The following is a 21,689-nucleotide window of genomic DNA, read 5'->3' as shown; positions in this document are numbered from 1 at the left end:
ATAGACCCCAAAACAGAGTTGGATTCCAGACCCAGACTTCTTGTACCAAAGAGGGTCCTTCCCCCTTGCGAGACCTGGTGAGTATATCCCAGGGTACTCCAGAACCACGCTGCCATGAGCACGTGGTCAAACAGCTCAGCAGGCCTGTGACAAGGACCACCCAAACTTGCTCACAAGAGTTAGGCAGATGGGAAATAGAACAGAGACTCAGAGATGGGACAGAGGCACAAGATGAGACCGGTACAATCTAGACGTCCTGGGTTTGAACCCCAGCTCTGCCTTTTGTCAGTTCTATGACCCTGGGCAAGTTTAACCTCCCTTCAGTCTTCTATCTGTAAAATGAGAACAATCAGACAAACGTCATAGGGCTGTTATGAAGATTAAACCAGATAACTCAGTGGAGTCCTGGAACAGAGCCTTGCACACAGCAAGCATCCAGTATCACAGTTATCACTGAAGGATGTGGCAATGTCCAGTGTGGAACTGGCAGGCCTGCAGATCAGGGAAGCAGGAGCCCAGAGAGACACTGACTGGGTGTTGGTATTGGAGACACCAGGGAGTCTTCCAAGCACCCCCACCCCGCCCCCGAGGCAGAGGTGGCTGTGGAGGCACACAGCCCAAACCCTGCTGTGGGGGTGGCAGGGGCATCCCAGAACTGCTGGGTCTTTACCCAGGAATGCTATCCCTCCAGAGCCCAAGTCAACCTTCTAAGCCTCAGTGCTGGCAGCAGGCCTCATGTCTGAGGGCACTGGTGTGGAAGCATTTTAATGTTTTTAAATACATAATGTGGAATTAGATGCCCATTCACATGACCTTTGTCCGTTCTTGCCTGGAGCCACTTTAGTATGAGTTAATAAATACTGGAGGAAATGGAAAGGCCAGGTAGAGTTTGGGCTAAGGCTCTGCAGAGAGAGCCTTCCCCCAAGCAGGGAGCTTTCTGCCCAAGGGACCATGTATCCAGTTTGCCCAAGATAGCAGGTCCCTTGTCTGCATCTCAGGATTGGTGTAAAATCAGTAAGATGCCACAGATGAGAATTTTTCAAAAGTCTAAGTGCCTCACAAATGGTATTAATGTCCATCAACCACCCTTTCCTGTCTTCATTAATGATCCAAGAACATCAAAAGCAGTGGTCATTAAGTCAGTTTTTCACCCTAGAAACCCTGCATAGCTTCCTGGGATCCCAGAAGCTTCTCTGAGTGCAAAACTGAATGAAAATGTGCAATTTTTCTGGAGAAAAGCCCATTCAGATTCCCAAAGCCAAGAAATGCTGATCTCAGTGGGCCTCTCTTCTGCCTACCCCCACAACCACAGCCTGGGACCCTCTTCAAGATGGTAAGGACTTCTTGGCTGCCCTGGAATAAGGAAGGGCAATGGTACCAGGGGTTACAGATCCAAATATAGAAAGCTGTGCTGCCTGCCTGTTTGCACATGGTCCATCGCTGGGGGTTTCCCACACTTGCTAATGAGTAACATGCTGACTACATGCAGGCTTGGGGCTGACCTCACCTTCCCGTTTCCCACTCCACAGGCATGAGGAAGGGCAGGGGCTTTACCTACATCATCTCAATTAATTCTCACAGCACCTCCCTGAGGTTCTTTTCATTCCAGTTTACACATGTAAAGTCCAAGGCAGGAAGTTATGTGACTTGCCCAAGGAGGGGGCATGTCAATTGGGTAGGAGATGGTGGGCCACAGGGGGAAGGGGCTCACAGTCACAGGGCAGTGATATTTGAGATACATCATGGAACATGATGGAAAACTAAAAAAAAAAATCCCATTTAAATACAGGTAAGGCTTCAAAGCAGTGGGTTTGTGTCCTTGGTGCTATGCACAGGTTCCTCCTAAGCACACGCTCCAGAGCCATCCCCTAGGTCCGACTGACCTGTCTACTCTTAGCTATCAGGTCATTCTCAGAATTCCTCGAAGACAATGTTCTCACTGCTCAGACAAGGGTGGTCCCTTGCTACTACAGCATATTAGGAATCGTTACTCCCAACCTTTCCACTGCACACTGAGCAGCAGCAGCTCCTGGGGGCACCCAGGCCAGGACACTTCCCTAGCCCTGATTATTTCATGAGGAGACAGTGCTCCTCCTCAATGTGGACGCCTTAGGGTTTTTATAAATGTGGCCGTGTGCTGATGCTAGGGAGATGTGACAGCCTATCTATGGGGTGTGGTGACAAAAAAGACTGTTCTGATGCAAGAAGATGAATTGTTTCATTTATTCTAGGGCAAACTCAAAAGGACTTTTTTTGTGTTTTCTTTTTTAGCAAATCCTAGCACATTATTAACAAAAAAAGTCTGTACATTTGCCATGATACACTTGAAAGTGAAACAAATGAGATATAAATACAGATATGGATGTGACATGAAAAATCCCAAAAAAAACAAAAACAAAAAACAAAAATCCAACCTGGGGATGTGGGGTCCATGCAAACACAGTGCTGACAGAACTATTTTGGTAGCCAATATTTTTCAGAGCATTTTGTTTGTTATCTCCAAACATCACTGTTAGCAAAGTCCTGGTGGGATTCTACAAGTTCTTATTTGCTGTTCTTTGATGTGTAATATTATGCTTGATAAATAAAGGGTGGCAGGGAAAGAAAAAGATGCATGAGATAGAAATCAGTTGCATTACCTGCACAGGGTATGAGAAGCTAAGGATGAGCCAGAGAAAGGCAGCCCCAGGGCAGGCTGCGGGCACTGGGTCCGGAGAAGCACACTAGTGCACTAGTGCACTAGTGCTCTTGCAGGGAGCCGCATCTTGGCCTACACCTGTGGGATGCATGGGGGCTTCAACAGAGATGGCAGTAGCTTGAGGGTAAGTGGGAGCAGCTGTCCCACCTTGTCCATGGGGTCGGGTGAATTTTGGGTGCCCTGGACCATCAGGTGCACAGGGAAGCAAACAGTTTTGGTTGCTTTGCTCTTTTGTGGTGTTTCATCCAGACAGGAGCCCTGCAGGGAGGTGGAGGCAGCAGGCAGCAGTTCTGATTGAGGCCAACAGACCTGTGAGTGATTGTATCTCTAAGTCAGGAGGTTGAAGGCCAGGCGAATGACCTTCAAGGCTAGCCCTCTGTGAGTACTATGAGGGTATCTGGCAATGGTCAAGGTTCTTCCCAACTACAGATCATGGAGACGGTGAGTCAACGAGTTGAAGAAGGGAGGCCTTTTTAAATGCATTAGGCATAAAAGAACTCATCAATAACCTAGCCAGAGTGCACGCTTATACAACACAGGAGTAATCCGAAGGTGCTCTGATTCATTTGTACAGAGTAAAAAGGAAATCCCATTAGTGAAACATTAACAAACAAATGGTACCTATCAACAAAAGTAAGGCCTGGTTCTGCTATGTTTTGAGCTAAAAATAAGTCAATAATATTTAACAACTTAAAATGCACCCCTGAAGTTCCCCTAACAGCAGCAACGAGGTACTTCCTACATGTGCAAGATACTCCTACCCTGGCGGGACATGCACACAAGCACACACCTCCCTCAGTGAAGGCACCCTGGCCTCACTGTTCCTGGACCTTCATTTTCAGTGCCTATTTCCAAACGAAGTATCTAAAATAAATTCTGAAGGAAAGTTATGTTTTCTATATATTTTTTTTTACAACTTCCAACATCAAAAAGCTGCAGGGTCAAAGAAGAGGGAGTCTGTGGAGATCAGTGGGAAGAACCACACAGTCTCTGCTTTTCAGGGAGCAGCAGTAGGGCCTTTGCATGGGAACAAACATCTCATTAAAAATTAACATCAGAATAGGCATTTCCTTGCGGAAAAATCAGCTCAATTTAAAGAATCTAAAACAGCACAGTAAGCAGTTTCTTATTGTATTTTCCATTTGGCTTTAAGAATTTTACTCAAAACTTAGTTAACCAGACTCCAAATCTACTTACTCTTATTGGAGTAATCAAGCCCTTAATAAATTTTTTAAAGGGGTAGTTTCTCAGGTAATTTCTCATTGAAAAAAAGGAAACAAACTCTAAAACTATGTTTCAAATCCTCTTTTTCTGCAATTTGCCACTCACCGTAATAACTTTTTACTCAAACAAGGACTATTTCAACAGGTGATGAAGGAAGTACTTCAGTCTACAAAATTAATAAAAAATGATCCTGATACTGGCTCTCTCTAGACTTTTCTTTGATCTTAAAAGCCGAAACTGGGATGGTAGGGTTGCCATTTACCAGACTGATGAGAACACTGAGAGCTGAGCAGCTTAGGCAAAGGGGGGAGGAGGGGAAAAGGTGGTGCCCCGTCTGATCACCATGAGCTGGGGCGGAAGGGGCCTTGCTAAAGCAGTGTCTCCCCGAGATCTGAGTAGTTAGACTGCTCTGTATCTTCTATGCTTCATGAAATGCCATTTTAGGCATCTACTAAGTGATGCTATCAATCTATTTTGACTTTTGTGTTTGTATTTATTAAACTTGAAGAATTCTTTTAAGTGGCAGCTCTGGGGTGGGGATAACATCAGTGGAGTTGTTCAGAGGGGCTGGAAGCCTGTCCTGGAAGGAGACATGGAGGGTGCCCTTCTAAACTAAAAGTGAGAGCAGTTAGCCCTCAGTCTAAATATTAAAGCAAAACTCCACGTGTTTGTTAAGAGACTGTCTTCAGGCTTTTCTCCATTTCCTGCCAAGATCGGATTCACATTCTTAGTGGGCTCAAAATACAACTTAGAGAATGTACAACCCTTTCATGGTATCAGTTGGGAAGGAACTGGAGTCTGCCCCACAGGCCAGATCCTTAGGAAAGTAAGCTAAGATGAAAAACAGACACAAATTAACACACCCTCTTCAAATCGGTCATTAACTGAAGAGAAAATGCTACTTGCTAATGAGTACCGGCGAGAGAGCTCTGATTTTCCGGAATCGCACCTCACACACATGGCTAATGGCTGCAGCAGGCTGTGTGAGATGTGCTAAGTATGGCTCTGTTCTTATTCATTTTGTTTCATGTGAAGACTACAATACAGGCCTTGCTTCCTTTACATTCAATAACAGTAAGATTCTACACAAAAGCTGGAAGGGACCAAAATACTGATTGTAATAAATATTTGTGGGCCTCCTTGTACTGACTGGGCAGCTGATGAAGGGGAGAGGAAGGAGGAGGTCTCTGAGAGGCACCACCATCTGCTTCCAGGGCTACACGAAGACACCTTGGCGGTGCCATTAGCTGTGTGTGGAGACGTCGGAGGATGAGCTGCTGTTGCTGTTCGTGGTTTGGGCCCTCTTTATATATAGGTTTAGTAACTTCATCTGGAAAGAGAAGATACAAATGGATTAGCAGTAGGAAAAGCAAGTAGAAAGTGGAAAATAGGACCAAAAAACCCCTCAGGTGACAATAAGAAAACAGCATGTCCCTTAATTGAGAAATTCATTATACAAACATTCACTGCCAGGTGCTAGGGACACAGCTGCAAGGAGGAGGTCAGTGTCTGGAGGACACGGAAAGGTAATGGGTTATGACCAAGAGAATGGAAGTATGACTAGGTGGGCCACAAGGGCTCCTGAGAAATGTATATTGAGGGGTGGTTGCAGGCGACGGCTCGTCCAAGCTGATGGGAAAAGGAGGATGAGAGGCCGTGCTCCACAGGGATAAAGTAGTTGAGCCAAGGTTAGAGGTCAAGTTTTCTAACCTTCACATTTTTGCTGATGCTGCTCCTTCCATAAAGCACACCTCTGTCCACCATTTCTGTCTATGGAAACATGGGTGCATCTGAGACCAATCTTGAAGGCTGCCTCCTCAGCCTCCCTATCTGTTCATCTGAATGCGCTTCCTCCTTCCTTTCAATGCCTGCGCACTCCACTCCCACTGTGAATCAGCTTACGCTGCCTCATGCAGGTTAGTGGTGGACCTGCTCGCTCCTCCAGCATATCAGAGCTCTCTGGTTCTGCATTACACTGACATACCCTGCTGACAGTGCTTCACACTGAGAGGGTTTTCCTCTCTGAGACCTCATTTGATTTTTTAACTTAAGCCCCCTCACACCCTCAAAATACAGAGAAGAGCACATAACATAGTACGTTCTTAAAATATGTGTTGGGATGCCATAAAGTCAGTATGTTGACAACTTGCCTGATTGTATTAAGAATAAAACAAAGAGACGTATGCAGACACAGAATCTCCATAAAAATCCATGTAACACACAACTTGTAAGATTAAGGGAACAATGAAACAGTTAACGTGCAGAGCTCTTTACCTGCCTTGTAAACAGGCTGTGAGGCTGACACAATTGTAAGCCAGCCAGGCAAGAAGAGGCTGGTCCCTGGAACCCATCAGGTGGTATGTGTGGTGCAGAAGTAAGCAGGGCATTCTGATGACCAGTGGGCACAGGAAGGGCAACCACCTAGAGCTCCTCACAGAGGCTAAGTCTCCCTAACTACCCCCACAAAAGGGCCATCATATACATGTAGAGACTGAAATACAGTGGTGGGGTGTTTCTCCACAACAGGGCCTGCAGCAGCACTCTGCTACTGGTCACTTTCACTTGGCAACCCAGCATGGGGCCTCCCCATGCCGGGGTCTGCAGTGCAGGCCTTACCTCACCAACTGCAGCAGGGCACACCATGTTAATGTGCACCATGGGGCAGCTTGGTTTTCATTCCTCACCTTTGAAAGTCTCAAAACTTCTTACAGAATCGTCAGTGCTATGATGAAAATATCATCCTTTTACATAAGGATTTTAATGTTCTAAGGCTCACTGTGATTCATCCAGGGCTAACCAGGTTCCAAGGGAAACCCTGGTATTTTAGACAAAGCACTGGCCTGTGGCTCAACAGATGCAGCAGAGTTCCAGAACCAACTGTACCACTAACTAGATATGTGACCTCAGGTGAAACATTTTCTGAACCTCAATTTCCCTGTCTCCAAAATGAAGAACAATGAGTATACTTCAATGTGCCTTCTGCAGCTCCTTATTCAGAAATGTATCCCCTGAGCACCCCTCTCCATTCCTACCCAAGTTGTTCATGCTGTTCCTTTGTACAGTTTGCTCCTGTTTCCCTGTGCAGCTCACCTCCAATTTGCCATGTCCAGTCTAGTTTAGCCCCACTTCCTCTAAGATATCTCTCCCTTTTATCCTGCTCCATGGGCCCATGATCAAGTAATTGGAGGCTGTCCCACTGTGTCTACTACATGCTGGTCACTCCTGGGCTGCTGTAGAAGTTTCCTCATGTGCTGGTCCTGTCCCTAAATGGATTTTATGCTGCTGCAGGCAGGACTGGTTTATACTTTTCTCACATGCCTTAGCAGAGTGTACTGAAGACAGCAGGTTTCTGAAACATACTTGCTGTATCAAAGAGTTTTTAAAGAGGAAAAAATATTATCCAGAAGATAGGCTTGTTATATTTCTATGACAGTCTGGCTAAAAATGAGTTGTTAAACACTGCTATACTTACTTGCAACTCAAAACTGCTAAAGCATGCAGCTACAAGTCTAGAATGGAATTGCAAGTACAAGAGGACATAATGATAATAGTTAATGTGTATGTGTTCAACTGTTTACAAGGAGCTTTAACACTGATTATCATGTTTCAGCCTCACAAAAAACCTTTAAGGTAGGTAGAACAGGTTCTCATATTGTACAAATGAAAAAGCTGGGGTTCAAAAAGCTTGCTCAGTAAGCTGGTATAATTTCAAATTAGAGTGTTATGACTTTGGGATATCACAAATGTAATCTAACTCCCACAGCAATCACAAAGGAACAGTTGCAATATACACAAGAGGCAATGAGAAGGAAATCAAAACATTTCAATACAAAGGCAACAAACACAAAAGAAGATGGTAATGTAGAAAATGAGGGACAAAAAAGCTATAAGGCAAATAGAAAACAATGAAATGACAGGAGTCTCACTTCATCAGTAACTACTTCAAATGAAAATGGCTAAACTTTCCAATCAACAGACGGAGAGTGGCATAACAGATTAAAACAAAACAAAAAACAAAACAATTCAAGTATATGCCATCTACAAAAGACTCACTTTAGATCTGAAATTCAAAGAATGGAAGATACTCCATGCAAACAGTAACCACTGGTGCAGGGGGAGCTATACTGGTATCAGATGAAACAGATTTTAATTTAAAAAGTTTATAAGATAAAGGACACTATATATTAATAAAAAGTCAATATAGAACATGTAATGATTATAACAAATATTTATGCATCTAATAAGATGACATCAAAATAAATGAAGAAGAATTGACAGAACTGAAGGGAGAAACAGTTGTAATAATATTTGTAAATTTCAATATCCCACTCTCAATAATGGATAGATACACAAGAAAGAAGTAAGAAAACTGAAGCTCCAAACACAGTAAACCAACTAGATCTAACAGGTACATACAGAACACTACTGAACAACAACAGAATATACATTCTTCTAGTGCACATAGAGCATGTTGCAGAATAGGCTACATGTTAGGTTACAAACTAAGTTGCAAGAAATTTAAAGATGTACCGTATAAAGTATATTTGCTGATCATAGCCAGATGAAGTTAAAAATTGGTAACAGAGAGAAAACTGATCATGAATTTGTGGAAACTGAACACATTCTTGTAACAACCAACGGCTCAAAGAAGAAATCACAAGGGAAATTAAAAAATATCTTGAGACAAATGAAAATACAACATACCAAAACTTGTAGGATGCAGCAAAAGCAGTGCAAAGAGGGAAATTCATAACTGTGAACACATTGAAAGAGAAGAAAAACCCCACATCAAGAACCTAACTTTATTATCTTCAAGACTAAAAAATAAATAAATAAAATAAACCCAAAGCTAGCAGAAGGAAAGAAATAGTAAAGAATTTAGAGCAGAGATAAATGAAATAGAAAACCAGAAAATTAATGCAACAAAAAGTTGGTTCTTTGAAAAGATCATTAAAATTGACAGTCTTTAGCTAAGTTAACAAAAAAATCCTAGAAGAGTCAAATAACTAAAATCAGAAATGAATGTGGGGATATTACTACTGATTCTACAGAAATAAAAAGATTACAAGAGAATACTATGAATAAATGTACACCAACAAATTAGATAACCTAGGTGAAATGGAAAAACTCTGAAAAACAAAACCTACCAAGATTGAGTCATGAAGAGAAAATATGAAGAAACTAGTAAGGGGACTACATCAGTAATCAAAAATCTCTTGGAAAAAAAAATCCTTGGACTTTATGGTTTCACTGGTGAATTCTACCAAATATTTATAAAGACCAGTAGTCCTTCTCAAACTTTTCCAGAAAATTGAAGAGCAAAGAACATTTTCAAACTCATGCTATAAAGTCAGCACTGTCTTGATACCAAAGCCAGATGAAGGCATTACAAGAAACGAAAACTACAGGTCAATACCCTTTATGAACACAGATGCAAAAATCCTTAAGACTAGCAAACTGAATTCAACAGCATATTAAAAAGATTACATACCATGACCAAGTGGGATTTATTCCTGAAATTCAAGAGTGGTTCAATGTATGAAAATCAATCACTATAACATATCACATTAACAGAATGAAAGGAAAAAAAAAAACTACATGATAATCTCAACTGACACAGAAAAAGTATTTGACAAAATTCAATACCATTACAATAAAAATATTCAACAAACAAGGAATAGAAGGACACTGCCTCAAAATATGAAAAGCTAAGTATGAAAGCTCATAGCAAACAGTACACTCAATGGTGAAAAACTGAAAGCTTTTTTTCTAGTAAAAGGAACAAGGCAAGGATGCCTGCTTTCACCACCTCTATTCAATACAGTACTAGAAGTTCCAGCCAGAGCAATTAGGCAAGAAAAAGAACTAAATGGTATCCACAATGGAAAGGTAGAAGTAAAATTATCTTATTTCATAGATGATATGACTTCTTATGTAGAAAACGCTAAAAGTTCCACAAAAAACTGTTAAGACAAATACATTCAGCAAATCAACAGGATTTGGCAAATCAACAAAATCACTGATAAAAAATCAGCTGCATTTTTATACACTAACAATGAACAGTCAGTAAAGGAAGAAAACAATTCCATTTACAATATCATCAAAAAGAATAAAATACTTAGGAACAACCAAGGAAATGAAAGACTTATACAATGAAAACTACAAAATGCTAATGAAAGAATTTAAAGAGACAGATATGTGAAAAGACATCCCATGTTCATGGGGTGGAAGACTTAATATCATTAAGATCTCAAAACTACCCAAAGCAATCTACAGATTCACAGAAATCCCTATCAAAATCTCAATGAGCTTCTTTACAGAAACAGAAAAATCAATCTTAAGACCATAAGGAACCTCAAGTGATCTCAAAAAAGAACAAAGCTAGAGGACTCACACTTCTGATTTCAAAACTTACTATAAAGATACAGCTATCAAAACAATGTGATACTGGCATAAAGTCAGATACATAGACCAATGGAATAGAGAGCTCAGAAATAAATCTTCATATATGTAGTCAAATGATTTTTTGACAAGGATACCAAGATCCAGCAATGTGGAAAAGGGCAGTCTTCAACAAATGGTGCTGGGAAAACTCAATGTCCACACAAAAAGAATGAAGCTAGACTCCTACCTAAAACTATACACAAAAACTAACTCATAATGTATCAGAGACCTCTATGTAAGAGCTAAATTTATGAAAATCTTAGAAGAAAACAGAGGGCATAAGCTTCATAACACTGGATTTGGCAATAATTTCTTGGATATGATACCAAAAGCACAGGTAACAAGAACAGAAATAGACAAATTGGAATTCATGAAAATTGAAAATCTTTATGCATCAGAGAGATAAATAACCAACCAGAATGTAGAGAGAACTTCTAAAACTCAAGAAAACAAAATAAAAAAACCCAAACAAGCTGATTCAAAAATGGGCAATGGACTTGAACAGACATTTCTCCAAAGACATACAACTGTCAAACAAGCCTATGAAAAGATGTTCAGCATCACCAATCACTTAGGCAAATGCAAAGTCATGACGCCACCTCACACCAGCCATTAAGATGGCTACCATCAAATGAGAAAATAAATGTTGGCTAGAATGTGGAGAAACTGGAGCCCTTGTGTACTGCTGATGGGAATGTAAAATGGTATAGCTGTGGAAAAACAATTTGGTAGTTATCTTGTGATCCAGCACTTGTACTCCTGAATTGAGGAGTACCTCAATTAAGTCTACCTTAAAGAATTGAAGGTAGGGTCTCAAAAAGATATTTGTACATACATGTTCATAGCAGTGTTATTCACAATAGCCAAAAGGTAGAAATAACCTAAGTGCCCATTACCAAGAAATGAAGCAAAATGTGTTATATACGTACAATAGGATGTTATTCAGTCTTTAAAAGGAAGGTAATCCTGTCACTCCAACATGGATAAACCTCATTATGCAAAGTAAACAAAGCCTGTCACAAAAAGATACTGTATGATTTTATGAAGCACCTGAGTAGTCAAATTCATAGAGACAGAAAGAACGGTGGTGGCCAGGGGCTAGGCTTCTGGGGGAATGGAGAATTGGGAGTTAGTATTTAATGGGTATAGGGTTTTAGTTCTCTAAGATGAAACAGAATTCTGGAGATGGAAGATGGTGATGGTTGCATGACAATATGAATGTGCTTCATGCCAGTGAACTGTACACTCAAAAATGGTTAAGACGGTAAATTATATGTTATGTCTATTTTGCCACACACAAAAAAAAAAACCTGAGAAAAAGCAAAGAAAGCTGGCTCAAGGTCATACAACTAGTAAGCCAGGGGGAGAGACTGGAAAGTGGGTGTCTGACTCCAAAGGCAGTTTTGCTGCCATGGCAATGGGACACCTTTCCAGATGGCACACACGGTTTCTTCCTTGCCCTTGGCCAGGGGCTTCTCCACAGCCTGGGATGCATTTATTACACCACTTAAATAGTGGATGACTATTCTGATAGGCCTGCTCACAAAGACAGAGAGGAAGCCAAGGCTTGATTCTCCTTTTTTCTAGTCTAGGAAACTGAGGCTGACTCAGCACAATATTCTGTTTGAGTGTTGATAAAATGAGTTCCTTTGGCCAGGATTCTCACCTGGCCCTGGTTGACTAGCTCACTGCACACCTGTGGGCAATACATGGCTGTTGACTTTTTATAAAGAGCTCTGCTCCAGTGCTCAGGGCATGACACAGTGGCAGGGCTGCAAGGCTGCAGGAGAGCAGACCAGAGGCTGGAGTGGTGGCAGCACCAAGGACAGAAGCCCAGAGGATGGCTGTGTGGGATGACTGTGCAGAGAGGCCTGGAGGACGGCTGTGTGGGACGGCTGTGTGGATGGAGTGGCCCAGAGGACAGCTGTGAGGACAGAAGGGCCCAGAGGACAGCTGTGGGGACAAAGGGGCCCAGAGGCAGAGACTGGCTTGCTGCAAGCAGACTTGCTCTGAGTGAATGGGATTCTAGTGAATGACCTGCCACCTGGAAATAACGTTGGGTATAACCCTTTCACCCCAAGAACGTTTTGCCATCAATTTCTTTGGTCACACTGAATTCATAGTGAACTTGCTGGGGCCGAAACCCATTGGCAAGACAGTGAGGTATTCATTTTGGGGTGGGGGGAGCATTGAGTTGTTTTAGGAGATGTATACATGAATCGACAAAGTTCAAAATAACATCCCAGAGTTAACACCTCTAAAAGCTGTCATGGCTGGATGACATGGGCCACCAAAGCAGACAGGCGTTAAGCCAGCCTACCTTAGCCTTCTTAACTGACTGAAGTCAGAACTGGGGAAGGGACAGCAGCAGGGATAAAATGCCTACAGGCTTAGAGAGGCCAAGTGAGAGAATGGATGTGGATAAAATGAAGGATTCTCACCTGGCCCTGGTTGGCTAGCTCACTACACGAGTGTGGGCAATACATTGTTATTGACTCTATACCAAAGAGCCCTGCCCAGTGCCCTGGGCGACACAGTGGCATGGCTGCAAGACTGCAGTAGAACAGAGCAGAGGCTAGAGTGGTGGCAGTGCCAAGGACAGCTGTGCAGGCAGAGAGGCCCAGAGGCCCAGACTGGTCTGCTACATGCAAACTTGCTCAGAGCGATGGGATTCTAGTGACTGACTTGCCACCATGTAAATAAAGTTGGTGTGGGGAAGTTGCAGTTCCTATGGCCAGTATCCTCACTGAATTTAAACCACATGATGATGTAACTGGCCTGTTGCTAGGTACTGCTTCCACACCTTTAGGCAATAGCCATTATTGTGTTATATAGAGAGCTCGGCCAGCGCTCTGAGCGGAGGCAGATATGCTAGTGCTCGACCTACTGCCAGAGAACAAGCTGGTGAATAAACCCTTTCACCCCAAAGAATATTTTGCTGTTGATTTCTTTGGTCACACTGAATCCATAGCGAACTTGCCCAGGGCTGAAACCCATTGGCAAGACAACTGGCAAAAGTTGGCAGGGTTCATTGTTGACCAAGAAAAAAGACAGGCTGCCCTTATGGGAGGGGTAATTCAGCGGGCTGCCCCTGTGAATGGGGAGACAGTGGATCATCCCCCAATGGGTATGTGGCATGAGGTGGCTTGCCTCCTAGAGGACTGGGCCCCACCCCAGGACTGGAGGCAAGTCGAGGTGACACCTGAGGCAATAGAGGTGGCCCTTCGTATAGTAAGCAGATCCTTTGAAAAGCAGAGTACCCGTGAGGCAGCGGGGACTGTGGGTTGGCTGCTTCTCACAGTATTAAAAAGTCTACAGAGGAAACCCAAGAAATGGCGGCACGAGCTGCAAACTTCTGTGGATTCCCTGAGGAAGGAGATGGCCTTGATGTGGGAGGATGCAGCACAAGAGCACCAGGAGACGAGACGGCAGCGCTGCCAGGTGTTCTGAAGGAGGAAGAGCCCATCAAGGAAAAAGACAAACTCCTGAGGGAAGCACAGGCGGAAGTGGTACGAGAATGTCAGCTGTGAAACATTGAGCTGGAGGTAAGAGACCTTCTGAATACTGAGGTAGCATTGCTGCGAGGCACAGAAGAAAAAAATAAAGGTTGTAGCAGAGGAGGCACTCATGGGAGAGGAGAGAAAGGTGCCATCAGCCCCAGAAATGGAGGAGCTGGGGAAGAATGAATGGGTGGTGCCGGAGGCACAGGCCCCTTCCTGTATTGAAAGCACACTCAGTGGTTGCAAAGAAAATAAAGACCCAGCAGCTGAAAGTTCCCCAAGGAGAGAGGCAGCGCCCTCCCCAAGTCGTGGAGCATGCTATTGTCCACCCCTATACTCAGGCTGAGCTGGTGGATTTGGGCTCCCAGTTTAGGCAGAAGCCCTTGGAGTTAATATCAGCTTGGCTCCTGTGTCTGTGGGACACAGTGGATGGAATTGTTCTGTCGGGATCAGAGATGGGAAAGCTGTCTTCCCTGACAGTGCAGCCTGCCTTGAGGCAGCGATAACAAAATGCACATCAGATCCCAGGGAGTCACTCCCTCCTCGATTGGCTTATGGCTGCACTTCATGCTGTGTGGCCCAATCCAGGTGATCCAGCATACTTTCCTGTTAGATGGCAGACATATGCTGAACTCCAACAGGTGCTATGAGAGCTAGGCATAATGCCATGTATAGTCCAGACAATTAGGCCCAGATGAAGAGAGTTTTTGGGAAGTTTTGGGAAGAGAAATATTGTACTTTAAATGGCTCCTTCATCCCTCTTTGGGTCTCTAGAGGCCATTCTTTCCCCTCACTTAGGGCAGCCCAAAAGCGAGGTGACATGTACAGTAGCAGACTTAGGAGAGGCTGAAGCAACAAGAATCCAGAAAGAAATAAGACCTGTTACTCACAAGAATTTACAGGGCCCCATGAAGGTTATGAGGACCCAGATGTGGGTTGATTTAATACAGGCAGGAGTAGATGGAAGGAAATTAGATGGGAAGTCAAACAGGATCTTACTAGAGGTATGGCAACAGCTGAAACCAGAGCAGCAGTTCCAGCCATTAAGACCTAAGAGGCAGAGGTCAGAGACAGAGCCACAAGTCTGGCCTGTGTGTTTGCAAGACTTCCTGTTGGACAGTGAGCCAACCTCACTTGAGTCCACACAGGACGGTGATTGGGGAACACGGTTTGACTGAGGGAAGGTCAAGATATTTGACTGAGGGACCAAGGGAGGTCCAGAGGCCACATGTTGAAACACCTATCCCTTGGTCCCCAGTGAACATACAACGTGTCCTGGCTCTGGTGGACACGGAGGCTGAATGTTCATTGATTCATAGTAACCCTGAGCGGTTCCCCGGGACCACCACTATCATAGATGGATATTTGGGGGAAGGCTATCAGAGTGAAAAAAGCCCAAATTCCTTTGGGAATAGGGCATCTACCCCCAAAAGAGTATACCGTGTATATATCTCCTATCCCTGAGTATATTTTGGGGATTGATATCCTACAGGGTCTATGGCTGCAGACCACTGCAGGTGAGTTCAGACTGAGAATACATGTGGTGAAAGCAGTTCTGAGGGGACATGCTAGGCACCCGCCCATAGCTTTGCCTGTGCCTTGGTGGGTGACTAATACCAAACAATACAAACTGCCTGGAGGGCATAAAGATACTGGAGAAACTCTCCAAGAGCTGGAAAAGGTGCGTATTATAAAGCTCACCCATAGTCCTTTCAATTCCCCAAAAGCCAGATGGCTCCTGGCTTATGACTGTGGATTACAGAGAACTGAATAAGGTTAAACCCTCCTATGCATGCTGCTGTCCCCTATATTGCAGGCCTGATGGACACCCTCAGCCATGAACTAGGAACATACCATTATGTGGTATATCTTGCTAATGCCTTCTTTTCCATTGACATTGAGCAGGAAAGTCAGGAACACTTTGCCTTCATGTGGGAAGGATGGCAATGGACTTTTCCATCCTCCCACAGGGATACCTCCACAGCCCCACCACCTGTCATGGACTTGTAGCCCAGGAGTTGGCTACATGGGAGAAACCACCAACGGTGGAGCTGTACCATTATATTGATGATGTCATGCTCACTTCGGATTCTCTTTCAGATCTAGAAGGTGTAGCACCTAGACTGCTGCAACATTTACAGGAGAAAGGATGGGCTGTGAACAGCACCAAGGTTCAGGGACCTGGTTTGTCTGTCAAATAACTGGGGTTTGTCTGGTCAGGTAAGACCAGTGTGATACCAGAAGCAGTTATAGACAAAGTCCAGGCCTTTCCTACCCCCACAGCTGTAGCATTGCTACAGGGGTTTCTGGATTTTCTAGGGTACTGGAGAGTGTTTATCCTGCACTTGGCACAAATTCTGAAGCCCTTATACTGGTCGGTATGAAAGGGCATCAAGTGGGACTAGGATGAGACATGTGCATCTGCCTTTACTACAGCAAAATGGCCAGTCAAGGCCAAGCAGGCCTTGAGTGTGATAGATCCATCAAGGCCCTGTGAGTTGGACGTTCATGTGACTGAAGATGGTTATGGCTGGGGTCTCTGGCAGCAGCTTGAATGAACTTGCCAACCTGTTGGATTCTGGCCACAACTCTGGAAAGGGGCAGAGGTACAATACACTTTGAAAGAAAAACAACTGGCTGCCATATATCACGCCTTGCTGGCTACAGAACCCTTCACTGGAATGGCCCCAATAAAGGTGATAACCACCTATCCCATCCTGGGGTGGGTATGAGATTGGACCCAAAAGCCAAGGAGTGGTGTGGCACAAACACCCACACTAGCCAAGTGGGTTGCTTACCTACAGCAGCATAGTGCTCTCTCTAGTAGCCCTTTGAGTGAAGAACTCCAACACTTGTTGTGGCCGGTGACATATATTAGTGAAAAGCAGGAAGAACTTGGTTTTGAACCATTAGTAGCAGAGAGTCCCTATCGAGAGGGAAGAGCCCCTATACTCGAAGATGAATGGTACACACATGGCTCCAGCCGTGGACAGCCCTCAAAATGGAGGGCCATAGCTTTCCATCCTAAGACTGAGACAATATGGATGGAAGATGGTGAGGGGAAGAGCAGGCAATGGGCAGAGTTGTGGGCTGTGTGGCTTGTGATCAGCCAGGCGCCCTCCCCTATAGTTGTCTGCACTGACAGCTGGGCTGGCTATTGGGGCTTGACCCTGTGGCTTCCAACCCGGTACCATGACAACTGGCTGGTTGGTCACTGACCCCTTTGGGGGCAAGAATTGTGGCAAGACTTATAGGCCTGTAGGTCAGACTAAAATAATTACAGTATATCATGTGACAGGTCATTTGCCACTGGCATCCCCAGGAAATGCTGACACAGATAAATTGGCCCAGATACGTTGGTTAGAAGGAAAGCCTGCCTCTGATGTAGCCCAATGGCTATATCAGTGTTTGTTGCATGCGGGACAAAAGACAATGTGGGCTGTAGACCTTCGGTGGGGCTTCCCTTTGACCTTCAAAGAGGTTAGTAGAGCCCGGCAGGAGTGTGTCGTGTGCTCCAAAAGGGACTTACACTGAGTTCCACAATAACATGGGACAACAGCTAAGGGGCCTATACCCCTCTTCAGGTGGCAGATAGACTATATTGGGCCTCTACCTGTGTCAGAAGGATATCGTATGCGATCACTTGTGTGGACACAGCTACTGGACTTCTGGTTGCTTTTCCTACCCGTTGCGCAGACCAGCAGATGACCAAAAGAGGCCTGGAGCGTCTCTTTGCTGCCTATGGATGACCACAGGTAATTGAGAATGATCAGGGCACCCATTTTACTGGACATACACTGCAAGAATGAGTGTGACAGCTGGGAATCAAATGGAAGTTTCATGTGCCATACAATCCTACCGCAACAGATATGACAGAGAGGCACAATGGCTTGTTAAAATCTGGACTAAAGTCAGATACCAATAGTTGGTGGATGGTCAGTCTGCTTATGGACCGTGCTACAGCATTTGAACAAGAGACCCTGAAAGGGAGCCATGAGCCCTGTAGACATGTTAACACATATGGCTGCCTCCCCTATACAACTGCAAGTACAAACCAAGGAAGAATCACTGAAACTGAGATTTGGCCACCAGAATAACATCTTGCTGCCAGCACCAACTGCACTGAACCCCGGAGACTCCATTGAATGGACATGGCCTTGGACCTTTCAACACATGGATCAACAATGGCTGGCTCTTCTGGCACCTTGGGAACAAGGCCTGGAAGCTTGCCTTCTGTGTATTCCTGGAATAACAGCAGAGTGGCCGCCAAAGGTCTCAGTAGTATATCCTGAATGGCCAGAAGGTAGGAGCATCTTATTGGGGAATTTTGTTTTACCATTATGGCCAGTGCATGCACCTCCTTCAGTAATCACCCCCCGAGGAAAGGAGTACAAGTATGGTACACTAGACCTGGAAGGGACCCCCTTCCTGCTACAGTCCTATCACAGGACCACTCTCTTGCATGCATCCTAGATGGCCAACATTAGCCTAAGTTGGTGGCATTAAAACATGTGTCTTATCGCCCCAAAAGTCTTTGTGGATTGGGAACTTCCTCTGGCTTGAGGATTATTATAATTTTTGTTATTATCTCTAAGTTGTTGTTATCCTCTGTTGCTATTATGGAATCTGGTTACAGTGCTCCAGCTTTCTCGCACAGGGACCATTGCGGAAGATTGAAAGTGTGTAGACTGTAAGGCGAGAATCCTGGAGGGGTGGACTGTGGGGAAGTTGGGGTTCCTATGGCCAGGATCCTCACTGAACTTAAACCACCTGACGATGTAACTGGCCTGTTGCTAGGCTTCTGCTTCCACACTTTTAAGCAATAAGCTATTATTGTGCTATATAGAGAGCTTGGCCCAGTGCTCTGAGTGGAGACAGAGATGTTAGTGCTCCACCTACCACCGGAGAACAAGCCAGGTAATAAACCCTTTCACCACAAAGAACGTTTTGCTGTCAATTTCTTTGGTCACATTGAATCCATAGCAAACTTGCCTGGGGCTGAAACCCATTGGCAAGACAATGGGACAGCCCCAAGTTAGGAAGTACAAAGTGCCACACAAACCAAGGCCTGACTAGCACTCATTTTGGATGAATTTCCTATTTTATATATCTAATTCCCTTTGTGAATACTGTCTTCTATTCCCAGTGTTGCCAGGAACCACCTGCAGATACCTGGTAGAAGCAGGGAAAAGGGTTCCTGGCCTTGCACACTGTTGTCTCTCAGCTCAGTATTTTTCAGACTGTGGTTAGGGAAGGGATCAGTGAGGAGCCTTTATAGGAGCAGAGAAGGAAAGCAGCAATCAGATGGGAAACACAATCAGGTAAAGTAGCCCCCAAATCATTATCAATGCCTGCCTCATCACATCAATCATGCAACATGATTTCTGTCTGCAAGAAGAGTGAAGTATGTCCTTCCGGACTAGTGGCTCTCAACCAGGGGTGATTCTGTCCCCAGGGGATTACTTGCCATGCATGGACTTCAGTGACTGTCACAACGGAGGGCTGGGGTGTGCTACTGCACTCTTGGCAGCAGCCAAGGATGCTAAGCTTCCGAAAACACACAGGGGCTCCCCCAACCACCCCAGAGTGGCCTGAAGCATCACCAGTGCTTGAGGGCCCTGCACTGGATGAAGGCAGGCAGAAGCAGCTCTGCCCAGACCTCTGGGGAAGCAGGGATCTGGCCATGGCCCTCATCAGCTATGCGGAAGGAACAGCTCTATGTGATTTCTGCTTCTCACAAGGAGCAAGGTCAGATACTTGTAGCTTTCTGCTTTTTCATCCTTATCAGTTCCAGGAGTTTTTCATTCCCATCACTGCCATGCCGACGTACCTCCACTCCAACAGGCAGTTCTTGGAACAGGTGCCTCACTACACAGCTGGAGATTTCCAAGGCCCAGGGAATCCATGCCCCCACCTTCGACCTTTGCCTCTCCTGCCAGAGCCTGGGAGTTTCTACCTGCTCTTACCCAGCAGGCTCATCAGTTTTAGAGTTCATTTTTAAACCAATAACCATTCTAGCTACTCTCATCTTCAAAGAGCCAATAGTCCTTTTGTTTCATTTTCTGTCCCTGATTCTAGGAAAATACTCTTAAAGGAACATGAGAGATAGCTTAGTGAGTAAAAAGCCTCAATTCTGGAGTAACCTGTCCTTGGGCAGGTTAAATAAGGGATAACTGTCCTTATCCCACAGGGATGTTATCATGAATAAAGGAGTCAACACCTACAAAGTGCAGAGAAGAAGGTCTGTAACTCGGCAAGTAAAGGTAAGAGCCGGCTATCAGTACTGCTGATGTCCAGAAGGCACACAGTTCCAATTCAGTGATATGTTAAGCTTTCAGGTAAATTTCCTCAGTATTTTTGTGAGAAAAAAATAAACAAAGTCATATTCCTATCATTGAAAGCTATCATTTCAAAACTAGAAGTTACAGCAGACCACACTGTACTTAAAGTGTCTGTATTACACAGTTGGTTAGTTTCATCTCGAGAAAAATGCTTTTGGAGAAATAAGGCCCAAACACACATTATGAGAAATGTGTCTGGGGTCCAGGGCTGCAGACAAGTGTGTTTATGACAAGCTGGCAGTGCGCAGGTGTACACCTCAGCCCATGCAACACTAAACACTATACATACCTTGCTTCCTGTGAGCTGGGCGAGGTGAGGTTTCAGCTCTTCTCCAATTACAGAATAGATTGCCACTAAACAAAACACGCTGGCCTTACGCACACTACTTTCAGTGTTGTCATAACCCTACCGGGTTAGAAAGGAAGCACAAAAGGAAATGAGATCAAAGATTTGCTTCACAGTCAGTATATCATCATTTCCACAACTGCCCTCATAGCTCAACCTTGGACTTTCAATAACTACCACGACACACCTTAATTCTACAACTGAACTCATGGAGCTTTCACCCCAGAGAGGTCAAAACTTCCTAGTGTCATGAGTGTGGTGGTTCCTGGTGTGCAGAAGCAGGAGGCTGGTGAGAGCCTCGGCTGCTGCTTCAGGATGAGTGGCCACAGCAGTGACACCCAAAAACATTGGGAGAGATGGAATGAGAACAGGAAATTGAGGAAAATAACTTGCTTCTTTCCCCTTTCTCCCAGTGGTAAAGCAAATTTCATGTGTGAAATGCCTTTAAAGAAATGAGAACTATGTCACTCACTCTTGTGGACAGAACCTCTCAACCACCCAAAGACTGCTGGGAATGCCCAGCCTCATTGCCTGATGCCCACCATCCTTCTACAGCTGGGCCTCAGTCTGCCTGTCAGCCTCATGTGTCCCACTCCACACCCAAATGGGCCTGCTTGCTGTCCTCCAAACAGCCCTCAGGGTTTTTCAGCCTCTGTCTTTCCCTCTGCCTGGAATAATCTAGTCCTCAACAGTATGTATTTCAATTCCCCAGCTCAGCAAACAGCAGCATTTATTAAACGTGAAGCTGATTTCTCTCTACCCTTCCCCATCTAAATGACTCTCTCTACTACCCCAAGCTGGAAATCACCTCTCCACCTCTATCTCAGAAATCTCCCTGTACACCCACAGTAACTCGGCACATAGCACCATTATCTTTAACTGTCTGCACGGCTGTATTCTGTCTCATGGAGATCGAACAATCCTTGCAGTAGTGCCACAAGAGTGGAAAATGTTTATGTTCCAGAGGCTAACTAACTCAATGCCTCCTACTTAGAAGGGTTTTAATACACCTTTGTTGGGTATATAAGAGTGAGGGCCATTGTCTGATTCTGCATTCCACGGCCCACCTTGCCCAGGGCTGGGGCCCACAGATGCGCAGGAAGGGCTGGCTGAAAGAATGAACAACAGTAAAAAAG

At 44.6% G+C, this 21,689-nt stretch overlaps 1 protein-coding gene across 4 annotated transcripts in view; it reads right to left on the bottom strand.

Annotated features, from left to right (window-relative positions):
- Positions 1 to 2,199: 2,199 nt before the first annotated feature.
- Positions 2,200 to 21,689, bottom strand: part of CLASP1 (cytoplasmic linker associated protein 1) — a 310,506-nt gene continuing 291,016 nt past the window's right edge. For all 4 annotated transcript variants that reach the window (XM_073241304.1, XM_073241305.1, XM_073241306.1 and 1 more), the window contains 2 exons: positions 20,497 to 20,613; positions 2,200 to 5,252 (listed from right to left, as the gene is read on the bottom strand). In XM_073241304.1, coding sequence (XP_073097405.1) covers positions 5,166 to 5,252; positions 20,497 to 20,613 — 204 coding nt within the window. In that variant the 3' untranslated portion in view covers positions 2,200 to 5,165. The remainder of the gene's footprint in view (positions 5,253 to 20,496; positions 20,614 to 21,689) is intronic.

Source organism: Manis javanica, chromosome 7 (assembly GCF_040802235.1).
Source record: "Manis javanica isolate MJ-LG chromosome 7, MJ_LKY, whole genome shotgun sequence".
Lineage (NCBI taxonomy): Eukaryota > Metazoa > Chordata > Mammalia > Pholidota > Manidae > Manis > Manis javanica.
Note: the sequence above shows the minus strand (reverse complement) of the source record. Positions and strands in the feature narration are given on the sequence as shown.